Here is a 26,749-nt window from a genome sequence, read left to right on the forward strand (position 1 = left end):
TATATATATATAGAGAGAGAGAGAGAGAGAGAGAGAGAGAGACAAGGTTTTTGCTAAATTGCTCAGGGCCTTGCTTAGTTGCTGTGGCTGAATTGGAATTTATAATCCTCATGCCTCAGCCTCCCAAGCTACTGGGATTACCTGCATGCGACACTGTGCCTGGCTAGCAAGTTATTTTTAAAAGCTGTTTTGTGTAACTAATACAACTAAACAATACAACCTATCCATTTCCTTTCTGGAAATATTTCCAACAGAAACATATAAGAGGTATACAATAATATTCATAGAAGCACTATGGATAATACCCTAAAGCCAAAAACTCCTAAGGGTCCATCAATACTAGGATGAATAGGTATGGTCACCTAATAGAATAACTTACATCAATAAAAATGAATGAACTTTGATTATACATGATAAAATGAATGACTCTCACATGCATTATATGAAAGAAGCCAGAACAAAGAAGTATATAATGTATGAAAGATATGGAAAATAATATCCCGCAAGAAAAGGGGAATGACAGCTGCCAGGGAGAAAAGGAGGACAGTTGAATCTGGGAAGGGAGAAGGGGAAGGCAAACAATGGGCCCTGGTCTCTGGACTTTTATCCTAGAAACAATGAGTTTCAAACTTTTACCACTGTTTTCCAGAGGTAGATTTTTAACCTGCACAGCTAGTTTCCTGACTGCCCAACTGGCATGCCCTCAGTCTTTAATGATTAAGTCTCACTAAACATTATGCTATGATGAACTCTCATTAACATCTATAAAAAACAGACCCCTCATGTAACCAGTCACTGTTTTCTCCCCTAAAACTGTGCCATTCCACTGCTGTTTAATAAAGACAGCTTGCTGATCCATTGAAGTCTGCTCCCATTTCTGTTATTTTTTGCTTACAATGTACGTTCCATTTCTCTAAATTTCAAAAAGAGTAAAATTCATATTGTTAACACTCAGGTTAGTGGTTACCTCTACTGAAGGGAGAAGTGATGGGAAAAAGCCATGAAAAGGGCTTCTGGGATACTGATATGGTGTTCTATTTCTTAATCTGGTAACTGGTAATGTGGGTATTTTCAGTTTATGATGATTCATCAAAATATATACTTATGATTTATGTGCTTTCCTATAAAGTTATTGAAAAGTTCTTAGATTAACTATGATAAATTGAACTCAACTATTTATATTTGCTTGCATTAGATTCCTAGAGCTGATGTAACTTCTTAGGTGGCTTGAAACAAAAGAATTCCTCTCACAGAAATGACAGCCAGAAATCTGAAATCAAGGTATTGGTAGGTTGTTTAATTCTAGAGGCTTTGTTCCATGTCTGTTGCTAGCTTTTAATCTCTGCCAGCAATCTTTGTTATTCATTGGTTTATAGAAACATTACTCTAATTTCTATTTTCTTCTTCACATGATCTTCTCCCCTGAGTTTCTCCTCTTCTTTCTCTGATAAAGAGACTGGAGTTGGAATTAACTGGTCCATATAGGTGATTGAGAATTATAATTTAATTACATCTAATATTCAAGGACACCATTTTTTAATAAAGTCACACTCACCAGTTACTTGGTAACATTACAATTTGAGAGTGGGTACTATTCAATTCAGTACAGTATTCATTCTTCAAATTCCACAAAAAACATGGTAACTGAAATATAAAAATAATATACAAATGAAAAAAATATGAGAAGAGTAATAAGTAGATAAGAGTTTTGAAATTTTGGAAGATGAAGATTGAATACTAGTTGATGTAGTAGAATGTAGGAATTAAAATTGGCTTGACAAAAAGCATCTCTAGGCTGGCTCAGGATTTGGAAATGCCAGGTACTTTTGGATGCAGAGACAAATGATGGAATTTAAGACTATATAATGAAGTTATAACCAAAGACAATCATCACACTTTGGGCATCAAAGTGCCTTAATCATCTCACACTGAAGAAGGAAGAAAAGATACTTATAGCTTTATTTTAAAAAAGAGAGAATAATGACAAGAAAGAGAAGAATCAATATTGTGTGCACGTATAAATGTGTACAAACTGATAGAAACTCTCCCTTACTACCTCTCTATTCTTATGTATTAGGACACTGGCTGATAGATTAGTCAGGAGATTGGAGGAATCTTCTATGCAGAAAATTCTCAAGCTTAAGAGAAAAAAATTCCTGCCTTTTGTTTCTATATATGTGTGGGGGTGGTGTAGGGAAGGTGTGTTCATATAAAAGGATCAATATTTCCCTGATTACATGCACTGAAATCCAACTGACAATTGCTCTACCTGTGTGGAGCTTTCTTTATTTTTTAATGCCTCACTTACATGTATCAATGGGCAGCCAAGAGTTACAAATATTTGACAAAAACTCAAAAATATACAAGATATTTTTTAAAAAAATAAGCATACAGTGAAAACTGTGAGAAAACAAACTCTTCAGGAAAATGAAAACTTCAAAAATATAATAAATATTCTCAAGCATATTAAAGAAGCATTTTATAGCATCTAAATTGGTACAACAATGGACATTCAGATAACTAAGAAAAACTATTGACAGATTAAACTATCATACCACAAATCTCCAAGAAGGTAGAACAAATGTTCAAGAAGATGAGAAGATTTTTTTTCAAAGGAGAATCAATACAAAATAACTGAAAATAGAGAAAAATAGTGAAAAAGAACTTATTAAATATGCAATACAAGAAAATTCTCCTTAATTTGATGAACTTGACTTTCCATATTTTAGGGTTCAATAAGTGACCAGCAAAAGAACAATAAGATACTCCACATGAGGCATATCATCCAGAAATTTTGGGACACCAAGGATAAGGACTCTGTTTTCCAATAGGGAGTAGTGTGAGATCATGTATTATATAACAGGTATTAGATGTCATTGACTTCTTCCAGAGCAATTCTTGAGAAAAAAAAATCGATTAATGAATGTCTTCAAATTTTTATGATAATTAATTAATTGCTTTCTTTTTATAATTCTATATCCAGCCAATTTATCAATAAGTTAATCTTCAAAAAAGATGTATAGAAATTTTTATGACTACAAGTTCTCAAAAATATGTCTACAGTGTACCCATTTCCAAGAAAGTTCCGGATGTTAGGGAGTAAACTGACAAAAATAGTTGAGAACCAGATTAAGAACACACTGATTTTTTAAAAAGTAATTAAAGAGAAAAACCTCTTGAGAGAAATGTATGGATTATAATAGAAAAACAGAAACCTAAGTATACAGAAGAAAATTATTTTCATTAAAAGTCAATAGGAAATTTAGATAATATACTTATATGTGGGGTGCTCCCAGTAAAACAAACACTCAAAATCTCAGAACAATTTGCTCTGTTTCTTCCTGTTTACTTCTCACGTGATATCTCCTTTCTCCATCTTCATTGTTTTTTTCCGAAAGTATTCTATCACTGAGCTCCATCTCGAGCCTTCTATCTTCATTGTGAACCCTATAATATGGAAAATCATAATGCTAATCCTTTAAAGACCCAACTTAAAATGCAATTCCATAAAAATATAGACTGATATCTATCTGTCCTTGGCTGAGGAGAACTTTATTAGCATAGACACAAAATGTAGACATACACATAAAAAACTAAAATCTGACCACATTGTAATGCTAAACTGTTATAATGTAAACAAAAAGAAGAGAAATAAAAGGAAAGGAAAGAGAAACCATAAGCATGTTTAAGAAGTAAATGCCAGATTGGAAAATTACTATTTCCAGTGGATATTACAACAAAAATACAATATAAGATCTAGAAAGAATTCCAAGTCAAAAGAAAGATAAAAATATAATGAAGTGAGTGCACACAGAACGGTGAAAGTTATAGCATAAAATTCTTACAAGATAAAATACAAATATGAGAGGTTGGTAAACTTTACTTTTATCAGTGAAAAATAAATTGAAATGACAAGTTACTATTTTCACTCACCAGATAGATAAAAAATCTGCTAATCAAGTATTAGGAAAAATATGAAGGAAATTTGTATTCTCAGAACTATAGGTAGGGATATTAAATTGTTGCAACCATTTGGTCAGACTATTTAACAAAACCTATAAAATCAAAAAACTTGATGTCTTATTGCTAGAATGTTCATTTATTGCTCAATCTGGGATACCTTTGAACATGAATGGCAGAGCTATTAAAATGTATGCCAAAACAAGGGTTTAAACGGGAGTTTTCCCAGGCCAATCTGGTTGTTGTCACTCTATGATATACTTGAGGTATAGACCCTAAAAAATGTCTTGTCCACGTGTGCTATGTGCATGTAAAGCTATTCTTTGAAGCTTTAGAAAGATTTGGTCAAAAGGGTAATTTATAAATTAAATGTAAAACAGAGTACTAAACAGCAAAGAAAAAAGATGAACGAGGTTTCTCTATATATCAATATTATTATTTATCCAAAACATAAACATCAGGTATAAATTGAAAACTCAAAATTTCAGAAAGTTATATGCAAAGATATATCGCATCATATAAATATTAATTGATGTAAGTATAAAAATGGAATGAAATAATATGACCCAAAGTTAGAATATTGCTTGTCTGACAATTTGAAAAAGGATATCTCGTCATGGTTCAAGAAGAATTAAGCTATATCAGTAATGTTTTATTTCCTTAAATAAATTAATTTGAAGCAAATATGGAAATTTTTGAATTGGGAGGCTTTGTGCATTTTTAAATATATTATATTTATATTTTTTATTTCTCAAAATGAAAACAAAATGTCTCCTCTTTCATGAAATCTCCCTTGATCTCTTTAAGCCAACATTATGATATTGTCTTTATGTCTCCAATTTGTGAATGTAACATTATAGCTGTCCTATAAGAGTTATGCTATTCTGATTATTAAATTTATCTTTCCCAATAAATTGAAAAATTCTTAATGGAAAGGACAGTGGCTTGTCCCCTTTTGTATCCCTCCACAATACCTGACAAAATATGTTGCATAGGATATGCCCAATATGATTTTATTAAACTCACTAGCAAAAGAATAGCATAGTTTACCTAGAAATCCTTGCCTGATTTTAGGTAACTCTAAAAAATTGTTAAATTTTCAATTTTTCCATGCTTTTATTTTTGTGTCACAATGTAACTATGTTCTATTAACGTGCTCTTTTGGAATGAATCCCTAATAAAAGTAAAACTACATGCTTTATGCTTATGTATTCCTAATATATTAAAAATGTTGCATACTCTAATTACCAAACCAAGTCTAGTTTTAGATTGGTAGCCAAAGGGCCCTGTTTCGATTTCTCCTCTCTCATAAATATTTATTCTTTGTCCTAAAGCTGAGTTCTAGACTGTTGAATGAACTGTGACATTTTTCTCAGTTACTCCACTATGTCACTTTGGCACTCCAGTAATGTTAACTTCTGTCAACACCAATTAACATTTTTTGACCATCTACTGGGTCCATAGCAGAATTTCAGTTATCCTTTGCTCATTTAGAATCTAGTTGTTAAGCAAAGCTTGAATAATATATCATTTGCTTTGAGTGTTTTTATATTATTATTATTTCAATTTTCATGACTGGTTTTTCCACTGGCATAAATAAAACATATGCTTTTATTTTTTTGAAAGTATAATAGTTTGTTCAGTTGAACAATGCCTAACTCACAAATGAATACTTTGCAAACACATATAGTGGATATATAAGTACATATGTGAATTCATTTGGCCCCAATGTGAATTTAATATGCTAAGTTTAGTTATCATTTATCAACAGAACTGTTAGTTAAGGGAGGACATCAAGTATGCTTGCTCATACATACATAAAATACTAAATTTAGGTTTCAGTTCTAGCTTTTAAAAGATGTTTTTGGATGCTTTCTTATACTGAAAAGTCTTCTTTGTTCTTGAAAGTGAAATATATTTTTTAAGAATAGTTTTCTCAAAAAAAATTAGATATTTTTTTTTGTTTGCAGTTTTCTCTGCTGTATCAGACTTAGGGCCAGGCATACCTGGCTGCATTTAGACCTCTAGATTGTTATCCAGCTTTCATTTGAGACAGTGCTTTGCTTGTACTGTGTTTATTTAGCTAGTTGATTCCTGTGATTTCTGGACACTATGCACAGTGTGATTTGTTTTACAATTAGGTCTGATGAATTATGCTGGCACACTTAAAAAGTGTTGATTTCAGGTACCCTTTCACACATACATTCAAAAGAGGTGCTGATGTTAGCACTGACTTTTTAGAGTGATATTTATATCATAATTAGAAAAATTTTAAAAACCCTATGTTGAAATGTATGGTCCCTGCATTGCTTTGATGCTTCTGTAGTTAAGAAGGGCAGGAACAGCCTTGGGGAACACTTGCTGACTTGGCAACATGAAGCAAATCGCATGGCACCTCTGGATGAGCAAAAAAGCAGCTCATTTCATTCATCTTGCCCCTGCCAGACCACATTGACAGCCTGGTTAGTTACTTGCTCATGTTGTCAAACAATTCAACTGGCTGAAATTCAAATACCTTGAATACCTCAAATACCTTGAAGACAATTCAACTGGCTGAAATTCAAATACCTTATTCCCAATATATTAGAGTATGCATCAGAGGTGGCTAGGGCTTAGAGAAGCAGGGGCTGTATTACAGGTGCTTGGTATTTTGTAGCCTCTCATGAGTACACTGTTAGGCATTCAGGTATTAAAAATGTTTTGGAAATCCTGCTCAGCCCCTGGCATGTTTTTGACCCTCTCTTGATCTCTCGTCCAGCTGTTCAGTAAAAAGAAATGAAACCAAAGAGGCATGAGGGTGGCTACAGCTGGTGTTATAGAGGTTGGCCTTATGCTACTAGATAGTACACGCATTATTTTTACTCATGTGGAAGGCTGCCTTGATGTGCATTTCTACTGCTGTCAAAAAGATTGATTCGTGAAACATTTTGAAAAAAATGCTAAGTACTAGCTACTTTGGGTATTTACCCAGGGGCATCGCAGCTGCCTGGCATTGCAGTGTGGCAGCTGAGCAGTAATCCCTGCTATTTCTCTGATTTGTTTGTGTCTTTTTCAGCAACTGAGCTCAGGAGGTTCAAGCCCAGAGTGGAGCCTTCACTCCCTGGTGATCTCATCCCGCCCACAGCTTTAAATACTCTCTGTGATGCTAATGACTCCCAAATTTATATCTATGGCCCTGATGTCATCCCTGCATCCCAGACTCATATATCAGATTGCTTACTAAAAGCTCCACTTTGATATCTATGCGATATCTCAAATTTAACATGAACAAAACTAAACTCCTGACCTGTCCACCCATACATGTCTCCATCTTCTCACCCTACCATCTTCCCATAGCAATAAATGGCAACTTCTTTCTTATGGTTTCTCCAGCCAAAGCCTTGCAGTCAACCTTGACCCCTTCTTTACCTTGCACCTTCCACGGAATCTATCTTGAAAGTAAATTCATTGCTTGGATATTTCTCTGCTGCTGCCACCTTAATCCAAGCCAACAACATACTTCATCTACATTATTATCACTGCTTCCATATCAACCTGCTTCTCTAGTTCTAATTGTGTACTTTCCTACATCATTAAAAGTGAATCCTGAAACACAAATCACATCATTTTATCCTCTGCTTAGAAATCACCAAGGGCTCTTAATTCCAAAGTCCAAACCAAACCTACAAAGCCATAGGCTTTCTATCTCTCTGATATTTCTTAAACATTTTATCCTTCCACTCTTTCCTCATAAACCTGAATATACAATGGCCTTTTAACTACTCTTCAAATTTTCCAGGCATGATCTAGCCTTTGAACTTTCTCTTCTCTGCATGGAATGATCTTTTGCCAGGTATATTTTTTTAGTTGTAGATGGACACAATACCTTTATTTATTTTTATGCCATGCTGAGAATTGAACCCAGTGCCTCACACAAGCCAGGCAAGTGCTCTACCACTGAAATACAACCCCAACCCTTCTGTCAGGTATTCACACAGCCTAGTTCATCATCTTCTTTAGGTTTCCATCCAAATCCCTCATTATTAGTAAGATCTTCTGTTATTGGCCTTTATAAAAGATAGCACTGCTGGAGATGGTCTCTTGCCTTGCTGTATTTTCTTAATGACATATATATTACTCTGATGTCTTTTGCTATTGCATGCCGGCTTTGTTTCATTCACTACCAGTTCTCCAGTAAAAAGAAGAGTGTCCAGTGCATAGCCGTCCCTAATAAGCATTTTTGGAAAGTACAAACATTCACCTCACTCTTTATTAGCTGTACAAACATGCTTAGAATACCTGGAACTTTTTCTGTTTTCATTCTAATAGCTCTGTAATATCTTTAGCTCTTCAGTGGAAAAGTTCTTGTAAATCCATAACTTCATGGAGGTCATTTCTCTATCTCTGACTTGAAAAGTCCATGAAACACATGGTTCCTGAAATGGGTCTTGAATTCTTTTAATGGCCTAACATCAAAAACACAGTAATGGTCACAACTCCCTAGACTTGGCATTTGCTTCTACTTTTCAAATAACTGCAGCATCTGATTCTCATCTTTTCCTCCACAAACAACTCACCATTCCTGTTCCTCCCTGTCTTCTTATTTCAAAAAGTAAGAATTGAGACATCTTATTCTTCTTTTGTCAGAGAACTCAGAAAAAAACGTTGCCTATGGTATTGCTTCATATTGTCTGTTACTTTGGATTTTAGCTTTTTTCAGATCTCTTCATGTTATTGATTATCCTTTTAATTAGAAATAATCCTGATTAGCAATTGTTTTCCAAGAGGATGAACCACTACACTTCTCTTATGGTGTTTAACTGGATATCAACTAAAACACAATTTCCCAATTGATACATACTGGCATACAGTTATACTTCAAACCAATTTCAATTGTGCTAAGATAACAATTCTTCTAAGCTCTCAGAGGCAGCTGCAGCCCCGAAACCAATCATTTATGACCACAAGGTTGTTTATCCAAGACTGCCCTACAAATATTTTTATTATGTGCCATGGCAAAAGGTTGGGAGTAACTCTAGTGCAGCACTGCTAAATAGAAATTTCTAGGCAATTATCTAAATGTTCTAGATATGATTTCCAGTAAAGTAAACACTGTATATATGTGGTTATTGAGCTCTTGAAATATGACTAGTGTGTTCTGGGCTCAGTGGAACATGTCTGTAATTCCAGCAAATCAGAAGTCTGAAGCAGATATATTGCAAATTTGAGGCCAGTCTCAGCAATGTAGAAAGACCCAGTCTCAAAATAAAAAAGGTAAAAAGGGCTGGATATGTAGGTCAGTGGTAAAATGCCCCTGGATTCACTCTCCACTACCAAAAAAAAAAAAAAAAAAGAAAAGAAAAGAAAGAAAGAAAGAAAAGGAAATATGGCTAGTGTGGCTGAGTCCAAAGTCTATCTAATATCTACCATATTGAATGGTACAGTGCAAGTTTATAGTCTTAACTACATAATCCACTGGGAAATAAAGATGAAAATAAGCACAGTTAAGCATTTTATCAGGCTCAACAAATAACAACCCATAGTGGAAGCAGCAGGGAGAAATTAAATTAATAGACCCCTAACTTGAGAATAAAAGCATCAAAGCAAACCTAATCCTTTAATGTGGCTAACATTGTTGGATACTAGCTGGCTGAATCTTGTGTTTGCTCTCTCTTCTATTGTCTTCTTTTTGTTTGAGATGTGGCAACTGACAGTACCATTGCCTGAAAGTGGCTTCAAAGTCATACCTGCAGGCTTCACCCTATTGAGTCCAGGTGAATTCTGGCATCCTCATTGTTCTTCTAATAAGGCCTGGAGCAATCTAATAATTTGCCTTTGGGTACAGACCATGTGGTGTTTACTCCCCACCTCTCCTTTTTAGATAATCTGACAGTCATTTGTGAGGCCAGTGCTCCATGTTTAGCAATGCTTTATGCTAGGTTAATCATTATGGAATTAGCTATTGCTTGCAGCCATTGTCTTTGAAGTACTGTTTAATCCAAGCCACAGCATTTTTGACTCTGAAGATTTTTGAATCATAATTTACAACCTAAAGTTAATTTACAATGAGGAAAAACATGTTAGACAACCTATTGTTAATTCATAAATTATCCTAAGAGATAATTAGTATCTGGCCTTCACCTCAGGTTTCCTATGCTTGTTAATTCTTTCAATAAAATGTGAAAATGCCTATTTGTTCATATTTCTAAAGATGACCCTGATCCAATGTGTCTCATAGCCTAAATAACTTCTGTCCACTGGCTTTACCAAGTTCAGCTCTGTTTCTTTATTCATGCTGTTCCCTTTTACTTGAATGTCTAGAAATTTTCTCTTAGGTACAATTTAGCCTTGCTCTTGGAGGCATTCACACCCCCAATACTGATATTAACACACAGCAGCCTTTATGAAACACATTTTATATGCCAAGCATAATACCACCTACCTTTACTAGGTATCTCATTTCAATTTCATAGCAAACCTTCAAGAGATATTTTTCAAATTTTGGCAAGTGAGGAAACTAAGCTTTAAACATATAAAGCAATTTGCATAAAACAATTTCATGATACAGAAGACTTAAGATTTGAACCTAGGTCTTCCTGACTCTAAATTCCCTATTCTTTCCACTGCAGACAAAGGAGAAAAGGAGTCTAATAAAGGGTCCTATAAACCACTGAGCTTGTTCTCATTTCCTATAACTTGCAGCTTTCATGTTTGGTTTATTTATTTCCAAGTCTTGTCTTCCTTATTCTCTCGTCTTTCTTCCTACGTCATAATATGAATCCACACCAATAGAAAACTATTTCTTTGTTGAATTTAGGCAAGAGAGTATGGTAGATGGGGAATTTCATGCTTCTTCCAGAGTAAACTGGTGCAGGTACATTTTGTGATGAACCTTTTACGTGTTTCTTATCCATGAATTTCTCTCTCATTAATATCCTATCCCCTCTGAAATAACTCATAGCCAAGAAAATATGTTTTATCTCACGATTACCATTGTTCATTTGTCGTTGAATTGTTGGTCATGTACATTCAACCAGAATATAAATTACTTATGTGTCAGTATCTTATTTTATACTTATTTTTGGCTAATAATTAGTAGTTTTTACATATTGCTGATTAATTAAGTGCCTTCACATTACAAATGGGCACAAAGAGAAGCAGAAAAATTAAATATAACCCCAGAAATGAATGAAATAGATGAATATACTAGTTCCTGGTCATACATTATTTAATGAAAGATAATGTTTATCGCATATAAATGTACAAATTGCCAGTACTTATCATTTCTTTAGTGGTGTTAATAGCCATTTTCTGGATACTATAATATATTTTCTAGATGAGTAAGTTTTTTAAAGTAACTAAAGCATAACCCATTATCCATAAAAATGTACTTTGTAATGAACAGTTTTTAGTGCAAATCTTTAAAACAGAAGCATACAATTACTGCCTTTTAAAACAGCATACATGGAATACAATTAAATCTTTCTTTGACCAATCATTCAACAAATGTTTTTTGAACATCTGCTATATTTTACCTATTTTTAAAAATATTAAAAATATTAGGGAAATGAAAGTTAAAAGTTTCAAAGTAAAAAAAATAGCATTCTCAGTCTCAATGGAAAGTCACATTTATAGAAGGAAAAGTTTTGTATATAGGGTAAAAATGGGAGTTCATAATCCGCTTGAATCAAATGTATGAAATATGATATGTCAAGAACTTTGTAATGTTTTGAACAACTAATTAAAAAAAAAGAAAAGTTGCAACCCAACTTCTCAAAGGCTAGTCAGGGGTATAAGGAGGTTGTGTTTAGGTAGCCCAGCAGGAGTCAGAAAGTTTATCTAAAAAATTGACATCCATGGAATTATGGAAGGGTGGGGTAAGATTTAAGGAGTGATTTAGTATTCTAGGAGCAAAGGAAGGACATTTGAAAACAATACCAAGAGAATACTGAACTGGAGAACTGGTAAAATATTCCCTGTGCTTGATGTGAATGGAACACCTTGAGGATAATTCCAGACTTGAAAGAAACATGAAAAAAAAAAAAAAAACATTGGATCATGTCACTTCCTTGTTAGCAAACCTTCAATGACCCACTCTTAGTTACTGAGTAAAAATCTTAGCTTGATAAAATTGAAGAAATGTGAGTAAGCCCAGCAGAGAGGAGTGAAGTCACATGCTTCACAAGCAGTAGACCATATTTTCATAATGAGTCATGAAAAAATCATTAAAGCCTGATCCAGATTAGCAGAACCTCCAAGGTATTTTACAGATTCATAAATAATAATAAATGTCCAATATTTTAAGCTACTAAGTTTTGGGGTATTTTGTAACTCAGAAATACTTACAAGATGAATTGCATTAGCATTTTGTATTCATTTTTTTTTCTAAAGTAAAAATCGTTTTTCTCTATTTATTATAAACAGAAATGTGAAGATATAATAGAAACAAATTTTGCTGAGCAAATAGAGCTGTGGTATTGCTTTGAGCTGGCATAGATGCAATTCAATTTATTTTCCTTTCTTGTTATAAACTTGGCTCTAAATTTACATTTTACACTTCAGTATAAAAACATATGTACATGTAGATGTATAGATCTATGAACCATATATAACACTAAAACGAATACCAAACACTGATGTTTTCATATACAACTCATTTTTTAAATAACTACTTTTATTATGAACAATTTTAAGCAAAATAGAAAACTTGTGAGAGTAGTATCCTTAAACCCATTGTACCCCCCCTTTCCTAGCTTTAGTGATTCTCAATATGTTGTGAAAATTGTTTGTTACTTGCTGATTTGTGTGTGTGTGTGTTTGTGTGTTTTCTTTTGATGATATGAGTGGTATTCAATGCATAACAAATTTGCAGCTAGTTCCTGCATTGTTTCAAAAAAAATGCTTAAAATGACTAACCTCTGTTTGTTGCCAAGTAACTCTTGGGTGTGTGCTGATAGTAAATGTAATATAACAGCATTTGCAGCATAATCAGATCTGAATAGCAAGTTTTATTTAAAGGGTGCCTGATTTTATTGCTCATAGGCATATTTTTCTTTCTTTTGCTTCTGGGGTTGCATTTTTGTTGGTGTGTTTTTTTGTTTGTTTTTGTGCTTTGCCTTTTTCCTTGGTAGTAATCATATTTTTAATGACTTCTGATGGACTTCTTTTTATGAAACAATACAAAACAACCATTGGAACTCTTTATTAAGCTCCTAGACTAGGTTGAAGGGCTTGAAATCCTACTTGGTGGGAGATTATTTGCTAAGCCATTTTTATTAAAAATGACTTCTCTGACAGTGTTAGATGAATGATGACAATTAATGGGACAACATGAGGGAGGTCGAGACAAATAAGTTCTAGCTGTTCTGTTTGTAAAAAAAAATAGATGTGTGTAAAATTAGGGGTCACTTTACCACTTACCCATGATAAAATAAAAATATATTTTTTCTTCTGTCTCATTTGAAAGGAAGAGTGAAAGAAAAGGAGGTATGGATGGATGAAAGGAGGATAGAAAGAAGGAGGGGAGAGAAGAAGGAATGAGAATAAAAAGGAAGGAAAGAGGGCTAATTATTTGGAGGTATATTTCTTTAAGCAGTAAAATCACCAAATATCCTGGTCAGCCTACACTTTAGTGCATAATATTATACTATTAAAATGGTATTTCATGGTTCTGAATATACAGAGGTTAGCTTAGATTCACAGAATATCATAATAACCTATGCTATTGCCTCGTAGAGGTCAAGAAAGTTAAAGCAAGGGCAAAAGTTGGAATTGTAAATATTCAACAAATTGTCATTATTTTCCCTAAAGAAGCTTGCTGATCGTTAGTGAAATTTGGTATCTCAAGAGGAATGCCATGCAAAAGTAGAATAAATTGGTTAAATTTATGTTCCCAAATTTTATGCAAAAATGAAGTTGTTTTCATAACATTTGGGCTGCTATAAAATATTATTCTGAAGAACATTTCTAACACTATGCATAATTAATATAAATTTAAAAATTTTTGTTTATATTTATAAACCTTGAGGTTTAATGGAGAGCTTGTTTATTAAAGTTTATTTTCTTTTGGTAACAGTGTTAATGGGATTTCTGGAATGCCTTTCTTTCTTTTGGGTCCAGAATCAAACTGGATGTCATCACCGAGTTCTATAAGCATTAAAAGATTCTGTTTATAAGAGCCCATGACAGACATAATCTTCTCATACAGTGTTTTCAAGAAAGCAGAATAAAATTTATTTAAATCCTATAGTAAAATTTTTATTATTGTTAAAATTACTTTAGTTCTAAAGACCTCTGTTAAATTTACATGGCATTTTCCACCTCTATTTTCAAACTCCATCAAAATCATTTCCCATCTGTATGACTCATATCATCAAAGACTTGAGGGAAATCAAGGTGTCTACTAAGCACCATATTAGAAGACACAAATGATGAAAAACATCCACAGAAATGGAAAACATGTGACTATTGAAATGAGACGAGGTAGGTTCAAATCCTGACTTTTGTCCTCATTTTGTAGAAGTTTCTGTTTATTTGTAGCAAAATAATGGTCAAATTAAATAGTGTCACCACACAACCTAGGTAATAAGTTTTAATTTTTCTTTTACACATGTTTATTTGAGATGTTTTATTCATGTTGTTTTATCTTACAAGCCTTAATTTTTTACTGTGAGTCCCAGCTAACAACACATCTTCTTAATGTTTTGTCAATAAAATAAAGTACAGAATGCTATATCAATATTTAATGATAAATTATTGAGATTTTTACATGTGTTACTTTGTTTTTAATTCTTGACCAGGTCCACTGAATATGTTTTTCTAAATAAATTTCTAAATAATTTTTGAACAAATTGTTTTTAGTTTACCTTCTTTTGCTTTTTTGGGTGTGTGTGTGTGTGTGTGTGTTTTCATTGGTTGCAAATAACTTTCATACTGAGGATTAATAATATTTGGAAACTTTTGCTGTGAAATAATTCTATAATATTTCAAAAGCTAAGTATTTAAAGATACATTAGAATTATTTCTGAATTTCTGGAATGCTTCTATTCTGTGTTGGATAATCAATGTCATGTCTTTAGAGAAGAGCCGCTTGATTTTTAGCTGATAAGTGGCAAAGAAGTGACTTTTGTGGTGGTTATTGTTCCTATGAGGATATGGAAGGGGAAAGAGTAGATTACTGATTCTTTAAACTAATTCTTGGTTAATTCTTCTCACTTGTTGTATTGTATCTCTCCCCTATGCCATGTCATTCCTGACCTTTCTGAATACTAAGCCTCTGCAGTGTTTCAAACACCTTTCATGGCTATGGTCTACCACCTGTTTCATCAGTCTCTACATTTTATACAGCTTTATATTTATAAGACAATGTAAGTCTTTTGTACAATTCAGGTTTGAAATATAGGCAATAAAATCACATTTAACATAGGGTTATCATAGGGCAAGGCTTTTCAATCTCAGCAATATTGATCATTATATACATCAGGGATCAGGGGCCAGATTATTCTTGTGGGAGTGTTTCCCATGCATTACAATATATTTAGCAGCATCAATTTTTTTTTTTAATTTTTTATTGTGGGTTGTTCAAAACATTACAAATTTCTTGACATATCATATTCCACACTTTGATTCAAGTGGGTTATGAACTCCCACCTTCACCCCATACACAGATTGCAGAATCACATCAGTTACACATCCATTGATTTACAAATTGCCATCCTAGTGTCTGTTGTGCTCCGCTGCCTTTCCCATCCTCCACCCTCCCCCCTCCCAAAAATAACACCCACTCTCACACTACTCATCTANTTTTTGTTACTATTGCTCTGTAGTATAGTTTGAAGTCTGGTATCGCTATACCGCCTGATTCACACTTCCTGCTTAGCATTGTTTTTAGCAGCATCAATTTTTAACTAACACCACACACTGTGACAACCCCAGTTGAGAACCACTATTGTAGAGCCATATTGGTGAGTACTCATTTAAGATTCTATATTAAGGAATACAAAAAGCTTTTACAGAAATGCAACTATAAATAAACCAATTCAATATAAAATGAATGAACATTAAATTATAGTATACTACACAATGGAAATTTTATGTCGTGTTTTGTTATCTCAAGCCAAAAAGAGAATTTAAAATGTTCTGATTCACATGGTAACATGGTGATATTTTGTCTATTTCACAATTTTCTCTTAAAAGCATTTTTAAATGAGTTGAATTTTATCATTTTTCATTTCTAGAAGGCCTTTTATCTGTTAGAAGAAAAAGAAAATGATATGCTATGATAATTTTGCATACTTTCTCACTGCTACAAAAGAGATACTTTCCCTTATAGGACACATAATTTCTTGGAATTGACTATTGTCCCTAGAAACTAATTAGTGGCTGTTAATTTTTTTCTTGCCTGTCAACAGAAGTGAAAACAGTAGTTGGCATGTTCACCTACTTGATTATAGCTGTTACATCAATCAGCATCTTTTTCCTAGGATTTATCATAATCTCTCTCAATAATTATATATTGTTTCCTTTTTCTCATCATTTTTAAACTTTCACTTTCAGCACAGACACATTTATTTTAAATGGTTAAAATCAGACATGCAATCAGTTAGAATTCATTCCCATCATATTTATGCAAAATTCACTGCAGCATTTTTTAAAATGAAATTTAAAATATTAAAACAACTTTATTCTACATCTACCCATGGTCTTCATTATTTACTCTCCATGTTTCTCTCAACTAATTTGATCAGAATTAGGGTTTATTGGGTGATTGAATGAGTTTGACAATCTGCTGTGAATCTGATAAGTCAAGCAGGTATGCAGGTAATGGAATATTGAGCTTAGGAGAGAAATTGAGAAGATGAAAAATGAATAAGGACTCTGAACCCTAACATTAGCTCCATATTAACTAATTTTACATTTGATATTGAGTAAATCTTTTTGAAACCAATGAATATGATATTTTCCTTGTTTATTATTCCTTAGAAGCTTATCACCATATTAGAAAGTGATTACGTATAAATTCCATCACTTTTATATTAGAACAGTACTTCATAATAATTGTTAAAGGAGGAAAAAACTGAATTAAATATGATGATATTCAATTTGCCAGTCAAATATGTTCACATTACAGTGAACAAAAGGAATACTTGAGGATTTTCATAATATCTTGGATAAGCATGTCTCTGATTCTATTAGTCAAGAGAAAAGTTTGGGGATATACATTTTATTAGAAATTATGTTAAAGCAAAGAATAGTTGAGATTAGCCAAATTGTATATCGTAATAAATGAATATGACATTAACCTAAAATATGAAATTTTAAAGGCCATTTTCTCAAACTTTTGGGGGCCCACAGGGAGAATAATTTAGTGGCTCAGTTTTCCAAAAAACAAATTAATGATCAATGGTAAAACTGGTCTTTCTGAATAAAGGGAGGTGACTTAACTGTATAAAAATATATCTCTTGGTATCTACTTGTCCATAAACCCATACCTTTTATAGTACCTTCCAATATCGTTAAATGGTATTACCATCCACATGTTTACTCAAGCTCATAATTGTGTATCTCCCTTAACTCATGAATATTCATTAACATTCCACATCTAGTCCATCAGTAAATCTGTTATCTCTACTTATCAAATAGTAGTAGATGCTTACTGGATAAAATACTTACTACCACTTCTACCACCAATACCATGTTACCATCACCTCTTCATGGATTTCTTCAATGTCTGCCTTCCTGCCTTCCTGTCTTCACTGCACATCACTACTTCCTTAGCACTCCATCCTCCAAGGTGACTCAAATAACAAGGTGCCAGAGATACTGGACTTAAATTATTCCAGGGGCTCTCTTCTTTACAAAACCCTTAAAAGAAGACCCATAGTTTTTAGAATAAAAGCCAAAGTCTTTTCCATGTTCTATAAGGCCATGTGTGCATTGGCCCATGGATGTCTCTGAACTGTTTGTCTTCTTCTCTTACATGAATATGGTAACAATGGACTTCTTTACTATCCCCCAAACATGCTGAACATATTCTCATCTTGGAAACTTTGCACTCACTCTCCCCTCTGCTGGACATACACTTCTTCCAGAAATTCACATGGACCATTTCTTATGTTTCATATGATCTGAACACAATTTCCTGGCAGTCCTCTCTAAAATCACACCTGCATTAGTATTTCTTTAGCTGCTTCATTTTTATGGTATTTTTAATCACCTGATATTATGTTATATATGTATTTATGTATGTGTCTATTTTATATCTTAATTTCTGGAATACTTGCTCTGTGAAATCAGAATTCTTCTCTCTCTTTGCCCTAGTGACTAGAACAGTGCCCAACAGAGAGATGCTTTAGCATATTTGTCAAATGAATGAAATGAATAAATAAACATTTTGCTTTATTTTCATTACCAGCAGTATTTATCCAATTAAATGAATAAAATATTAAGTATCAAACCTAGTCATATGGATTTTTTTATTTTCTTCAATACATGTATTTTGGGAAATGCATTAACAATTATGCCCTTTGACATTACTCTTAAATCTATGTTATCTTGTATATGTCTTATTCATTAAGCGCTCTCCCTGCACCTTTGTGCCTAGTTGTTTTGACACTCTTTGAGGCTTCTGAGGTCCATGACTATTGTGAGTCACCACAATTATTTTTACCAAATAAGAAAGATTTTTCCAACTTCAAAGCATTAGAGATAAGTGAAAAATAAAGTACCCTTTTTCTCCTAAATGGATTCATCTTGGATCCATTAATATTTTCTCCTACAAGGACCATTCATCTTGGTCCATTACTTTCTTCTACAAGGACCATGATATTGTGTCTACATGCTACAACACTCATAAGATCTATGCTCTACTGTTAGAAACTAATTTTAAAACATTCCAGGCCAAAGAAAGCAGAACTGAAATCACACTCTGAGTCATTCAGAGGTTGAAGCTCTTTGGGTGATCAAAGTTCCCTTCATTTGCTAGGAAAACAGGCAATTGTTTGTCAGTTCTTTTAAGTTTAAAAGAAAGAATGCACAAGTGACCCTTTGTAAAATGGAGTGAGTCAGTGGAATTGCCACAAAGCATGTTTTATTGTCAGCTGTGTAAATCTGTGGATATTATTTTGTGACCAGTTTTAGTTGGTGGATTTAAATGGAGTTAGAAATTACCCCTGAGTGTAAGACTCACCACAATGCATCATAAATAAGCTCTCATTTATGAACATCTCTATGAATGACTCATCCTTTTATTTCTAATTTAATACATACTATTTTTAGTCACTTGACAAATGCTCTTAAAATTGAATCTTGGAAGTATTTGTAATTATATAGATTATAAGCTCTGTGAAGTCTTACAACCTTTAAAATTTTTGTTTTGTTTGAGTTCTTTGCAATCCCAGTACATTGTCCGGTATACTTAAAGTTACTCAATTTTTTAAAATTGTATTCTTGTGGAACAATCCCCCTATTATAAAAACTAATATGGGAAATATTAGTGATTCTTCAATTCAGGGTCTAAACCCCTTTAAACCTCAGTTTACCTCAGGTTAAACTTTGAATTCATTATTTCACAAATAGTAATAATGTTCTTACCAAGGTACATTGAATGCTACATTTAGCATATGCTAAATGGTATTGTCCCAAACTTCAGTAAACATCACCAGACAGATTTATTTTTCATCTACTGTATGCTGGTATTTTATCCTGTTTAATCAATGTGGGGAAATATTTATGTCACATGTTACATATAAGAAGATTAAGAGGTATTAAATGACTCTTCCAACTTGCCAAACCAACTGAGTCAGAGATTATTAAATCCACATCTCCCTGAAAGCTAAGTTTGCAATCTACCCTTATCTATCATAAGATTTCTAAGAAATAGAGAAAAAACTATTTAAAATACATCAGAAAAATATGATTTTGAAAGAACAAATTTTGTGGTAGGATTAGTATACAGAAAATACTAAGTATTCTCAATAGTGTTGGAGGGATTAATGTGGGAGGGGTCAAATTTAGCTTTTAAGGGTGGTGAGTGATAAGCAGAGAAATGTGTGTTCACCTTAGATACCTCACATTTCTCTCCTCTTTGAGAACATTAGAAAGACTGAAAAAATCATGGTCTCTTTTACCCTACTTTTTTCTTTTTTGTTTTAAGAAGATGAGAACCTATTTCTTACTGTTATGTAGATAAACTGTACAAGGAATGGGGGAAAGAGAGAGACTGCATCTCTTCATGAATAGTTAGGATATGTTAACATATATAAGGGATCAATCCCTTATATATGGGAGTATACTGACTGACTTCTAGATGTTTCTGTAACTGGCAGCTAGTAAGAAAAATGAATGTCCTTAAAATTCCCCCCTTCTCTTGTGCAGAAAGGTTTTGTCAATTGAGACTTATTAAAAACTCTGTAAGAGAGGCCTGTTATTATTTTAAATAACTATATCAGTTTTGATGATGCTAATAAGATGTTCTGAAAAATAAAATGAGGGCTTGAAAATACTTGGGTAGATACAAAGCTGTATTTAATGCAGAGTTAGTGAGAGAAATAGCTCCATTCTAATTGTGCCTTTTGTGGACAAAATATGATTATGGTTTAAAATCACTATGTGCTTCATGTCACTACTTGGACATTCTTTAGTTTTTTAGTTATTTCATTATCTGCATGTTTTAGTAAGAAAAATAAGTGTCCCCAAAAGACAAATTGTTCCCTTGACACAAACTGTCAGATGGTCTAGTTATGGTCTGATGCTAATAACTTTGCTTTTTTTAATTACAAGTAATGTTTTTCATTTTCCTTCCAGTTCTACCTTTACAAATGCATAAAAATAGGAATGTTTTTCTGTTTGCATGTTTGTTCATTTTGATTGGTCATTATTATTCTTGCATTTGTTTTCCACTTCTGTCTCCTGTCAGTTCAAATCAACTAAAAATATTAAATACTGTAATGTGCCAGAAACATTCAAATAATGGATAATTCTGTGCATGCCCTTCCTTTGTGGCAGCAAAATTTGTCACCCTCAAATGACTGTGAAACTGAGCTACACCTTAGTCTTAGAGATCACTTCCTTTCACAGTCATTTTGCCAGTGTGTCAAATCAGTAGTTCATCCTTTGTGTTATCTGGGAGTTTCCTATCACTTTTATCAAAGAAAGGCAAATAATATGAGAAATGTACCAAATTGATATCCATCATAGCATAATAGCAATACATGACACTTACAGATGATGACAGATTGCATTGCAAGAGCTCTGCTCTAGGTTATGATGATTTAATTGCATATTTTTACTTTTTTAACAGATTGTACACACCTTGAAGGGAACTTTGTATAGGCCTATGCAGAAGTTTCTTGACAGAATTTTCAAAGTGCACATTATAAAGAATTGAGTGGAAACATCTAGCAAGGATTCTAGCTTGGATTTGCTTTGTTACCTTTTGCAAACTTTTTTATCTCTTTGAGCCTCAGATCCTTGGTCTCTTAAACAAAGGGATTTTTATCAGTTCAAATGTTTATTTTTATTATTAAGCCACAGATCACTGTAAAGTATAAGGACAAAAAACAGAGTCATTCCTAACCACCTATCAGAGTGTCTGGAACATTATAGTGTTTAACATGTATAAGTTGAATTGAATTGAATTTGGTCCTTCAAAATTGTGGATGAAATATTGATGGATAGAGAGCTACCTTTGTCAAAACAGAGCTACTTCTGTCAAATAGGAGTGGGTGACATCCCAAGGCTTGGAGACATGCCCAGTGGGTCAGTCCTTCTCTCCTTTTTTTACTTTTTCTGCCCAGAGGTGCTCTGTGCAAACAACATGACTTTAGGGAACATAGTTTTAAAAATTTAAAATAACTAATAAGCATTGAATTCTCTCTAGCCCCGATATCTTATGATTTCATGATCTAGACTTGAAGAATTCCTATGCTAACATAGAATTTGTCAAATGACAGAATATGAAAATTCTTCAGGACATAACATTATGTCACAGAGTGGGTGGTAGGGTAGGGCAGAGAAACAAAAACCTATTTTACATTTCTGAACAAATGTGCTACATATGGATTATATTATCTTTCTATACAGATTTTGTTTCCCCTCACCACAGGCTAGTGTGGGAAGTGTTTGAGCATGGAACATTTTCTCAACTGCTTTTTAAAACAAACTGTCAAATTATCTACTAGTAACTACATAATCACAAGATTTTTTAACTAAGAAACTTATTAAAATAAACCAGTTATTTTGACATCATCATGGCTTGTGAAGTTCACTAAAATTCATTTGATAACCAGAGTTGAAGAACTGTGACTTTTTAACCTATTAATGGTGAACTATTTTGACAACATTTAGTAAATAAGCTGATGTTTTGTTAGTAAGAGAATCAAATCTTTTAAGATCACTTGAGGCATGAAATCAGAGTATTTAAGGTTACTCAGTGATGTTATATTTTTGAGAATTTCAGAGCAATTAATCTCATCCTATTACCCAAACTTTCGTTTTTCACTTTTATTCCCATATTCTTGTTAAATATTAATGAAGGCAAATAAATAATGCATTCAATTAGTTATGAACACAGCAATTAGTCCTAGATGAGGTTGGTCTCCCCAATAAAGACCTTTGTTTTAGTCAACTTTTATTCTCTGTTACCAAAATACTGACTAGGACAATGTAGAGGAAGACAAATTTATTTTAGTTCATAGTTTCAGAGATCCATGGTCAGCTGACTACATTGCTCAGAGATTCAGTCCATGGTCAGCTGACACCATTTCTCTGGGTCTGATGTGAGGCCCAACATCATGGCAGAAGAGCATGGTGGAGGAAAACAGCTCAGGACATGTCAACCAAAAGCAGAGAGAAAGAGAGAGCTCCACTTACTAAGGACAAGATATAAAAGGCTATACCACCAGTGACCTTCTTCCTCTAGTCATACCCTATCTGCCTACAGTTACCACCCAATTAACCCATATCAGTGGATTAATCCACAGATTAGGCTAGGACTCTCACAATCTAACCATTTCACCTCTGAAAATTCTTGCATTTTCTCACACATAAGCTTTTAGCAGACACCTCATATCTAAACCATAATGATCCTAAGAACTCATTACTGTTTTTCTAACTTGGGATGCACTATCCCTTTGCACTGACTGTGTTTTCTGTTAAAGAGACATGGAGGCAAACTGCTGAAGCACTTTGAATTCTTGAATCCTCTGGTGATGAGTACATGTAGCCAACTCCTGGCAGTTCTGTCTAGATCCACCTTCCAGTTATCAACCAAGCTGGCATGTCCTCCTGGCAAGGAAAAAAGAAAGTCTCAAAGCAAAAACATTTAGTTCAGTGACCCTTAATTGATCAATGTCTGTTTTTTATACAGAATAGAAGTTACAGTGACAGATTTCCAGGGACCTAGGCAATTCAGAGGCGGGGGCAGGAGGGGGAACTAATGAAGAACTATTTGTCTAAAGTCCAGAAAGTCTAGTTTACTAGGAATGAAGCATGCAATAGGATGCCCATTTTCCCAATGTATAGTAGCAAACTCTTAGACTTGTTGCTGATAAATGAAATTGATGAGAGCACAGATCAGAAATGTGTGGAAGTTTCAAATCATGCAAATTAGCAATATACATATACTACAAAATGTAACAGATAATAGTAATACAGATTTAGACTAAGGGGAAAATACCATTTTAAAATATCCTCTTGGTATGAGTATGCATGCTTGTACTGATACTAATGTCACATTGCTAACCCATTTAGTGTATCTCTATGTAGGAACACTTAATGCAATTAGTAGATTGTGTGTTTTGAGGTAATGTGATCCAGTATATGGAAAATATAAATGGAATTATGAAGAATGACAAACCTCTATACTGAATAATGTTTTACTACATGCCACATACATATGTGTGTAGCTTTAATATTAAAAAATGGAGGGCATCCCTTTAAAACAAAATAAGATATAAATATAAGATGTATCATGAAACAGTCTGATTTTTTTTTAAGAATTGACCAATCCTGATTCTGTAATTCAAAGGTGTCATGTGACTGTTGATCTGGAAATGTTATATTTTACTCTTGTTTAATCTAATAGCTTTCCAGCTTGCCTGAAGGTACCACCTGCAATATGAAAGTCATTACTTGGTAGAGTGCTTTGACACTACTTTGAGAATGAAAAATCTTTGAGAAAATAAACTGTATGCTATCATTCAGTTCACGCAACATAACTATAAGTCTCTGTACTATTATTATTGTTGTTTTCCAGCTCCTCTGACTGATAAGCCACCCAAGCTTTTGTATCCTATGGAAAGTAAACTGACAATTCAGGAGACCCAGCTGGGTGAGTAAATTCTTAATTCTAGTTAATACATTTTTTTTAGTATATTCTGACAGTTAATAAGTCTACATAGTTACCATGTGATACTCTGAGCTAAACTCATGGGTATTTAAAGAGGACAGAATTAGGAAGTGCCAGCACACATGACATTCTGTTCTCTGCAAAGTACACTTTGAGACCAAAATGGATATATGATATTTAGATGGTTATTGGGAAATGAAATAGGCTGATGATTTTAGCAATGATAGTATAGTGTAATGTTATAATGTTTGAATTCTTTTTAAAATAGGCAATATGGAACTATTTTATAATATCTATTAATATATTAACATGAATTTTCTGAAATTCAGAGAAAAGGATGGAAGTTCACTAAAGTAAAAGTTACCATTATGGCAAAAAAAAAAAGCATTTTAAAAATCTAATGCAGGGGCTGGAATTGTGGCTCAGCGGTAGAGCTCTCACCTAGGACGGGCGGGACCCGGGTTCGATTCTCAGCACCACATAAAAATAAAGGCATTGTGTTGTATCCATCTACAAAAAAAAAGTTCATTCTCATTCTCTCTCTCTCTCTCTCTCTCAAAAAATCTAATGCAACATAATAGATATTGTGGTAATTGTTTTAGATAATATATTACTTAAATTTGATCAAGTGGCATTTGGTTAAGGAACTAGGGGATTTGGACATAAGGNTGCAGGAAAGATATATATATATATATATATATATATATATATATTTTTTTTCCCTCAAATGTCTATAGAAATTTTTCTACTTTAATCTTTCAAAAATGAAAATGTATTCAATGTAGCCCGTCCCTTAAATTAAAATGTTATTATTGTTCATGGGGTGAGAAGTTGATGACAATTATAAATGTTTTCTGAATGAAGATTACAAAGTACAGATGTGATAATGTTTAGTAAAAACATATCTAAGTTATATTGCACAAAGATGTGATGATGGTTTTAGAACTTGTAAGCCTATATTAATGTATTCAATTGGTCCCCAACGCTGGAAATATCTATGTTTGCTAATTTTGAGGGATGATCATATGCAGGATTTATATAGACTGAATATTAATATACTTTTTTAAATTCTTGTTTTTTTAATATTTATTTTTTATTTGTACACAATACATTTATTTGGTTTATTTACTTCTATATGGTGCTGAGGATCAAACCCAGGGCCTTGCACATGCTAGATGAGCGCTCTACCATTAAGCTACAACCCCAGCCCTTAATATACTTCTTTTATAGCAAATTCAAGCCTTTTGAATTAATATCATAAATATGCAAGTAGTATTATTCTTGATATTTTTAGATGAAAGACTATAGGTAGCATTGAAGCAATGCCATATGTAAAATAAACATATTAAAATTGTATCTTACACTTTACTCACACTGTGATATTGCTATTTTATTAAAAAATGAAATATAAATTCTCAAGAGTGGCCATGCTTATATAGCAATTTCAACAACTCTTTGGAAGATATATTTCTAAGAAGCTATGTAAAACTTAAACATCTTGGGCAAAGAAGAGGGAAAGTTATGGTGGTAGTAGTTATCTGTAATGGACATAATAAAAATGAAATTTTTATGTTTTTAATTGTATGTCTATATTTGACAGCATAATTAAAAAAATTTTATGGTTGATGGTTGCCCATTGGATTTTTTTTATTGTCCCTGAATTTTGAATAAATCAAATTACTCTTTATCTTCTATTATAGTGCTTTGTAAAATACAATTGTAAAGCTATTTTTAAAATAGTACCTTTTCTTAAACAAAATCATAAAGACTACCCACATTATATTGAAAATTTCTTATGCAAATTGAATGATTTGACTATGTATTCATTTGAAGATGTATGGGCCTATCTATGAACAAAATGTTCAAGAAATATTCTAACTCCTTTATTGTCACTGAACAAAGGAACGTGGTTGTCTTTAACCACAACTAAAGACATCAACCTGGCATCTTGATTATTTTTTATTTTTTTATTTTTATTTTTGCAGGGGACAGAGTTTGTGGATTGAACCCAGGGGGTATTGACCACTAAGTCACATCCCCAGCTTTTTTTTTTTTTCAATTTTGAGACAAGGTCTTGCTAATTTGCTTAGGACTTCCCTAAATTGCTGAGGCTGGCCTTTAATTTATAATCCTCCTGTCTCAGCTTCCTGAGCTGCTGGAATTACAAATATGCAATACAACACTTGGCACATCTTGATTCTTTTAAACAATTTTCGTTTTGTTTCATTTTTTGATTCCAGTTCATAGTGCATCACCAGATAAATGACTTGCTAGTTAGAGAAATTTAACCATTATTAATCCCTGGATTTTTGAGTGACAGTTCATTTGAAATAATAGCCATGCTATTGTTGCTAGTAGATGAATTAACAACAAAAAATATAAGTCAAGATAAGGAAAGAGCATTAACCACAAAAAGATTTGAGGTACCTAAAATATACTTGTTTTCTCCAATATACACCTTGA

At 33.1% G+C, this 26,749-nt stretch overlaps 1 protein-coding gene across 1 annotated transcript in view; it reads left to right on the forward strand.

Annotated features, from left to right (window-relative positions):
* Il1rapl1 (interleukin 1 receptor accessory protein like 1) overlaps positions 1 to 26,749 on the forward strand; it is a 1,309,684-nt gene that overhangs the window by 1,000,693 nt on the left and 282,242 nt on the right. The window contains exon 6 of the mRNA XM_015488096.2: positions 24,194 to 24,268. Coding sequence (XP_015343582.1) covers positions 24,194 to 24,268 — 75 coding nt within the window. The remainder of the gene's footprint in view (positions 1 to 24,193; positions 24,269 to 26,749) is intronic.

This window comes from Marmota marmota, unplaced genomic scaffold (genome assembly GCF_001458135.2).
Source record: "Marmota marmota marmota unplaced genomic scaffold, marMar, whole genome shotgun sequence".
NCBI lineage: Eukaryota > Metazoa > Chordata > Mammalia > Rodentia > Sciuridae > Marmota > Marmota marmota.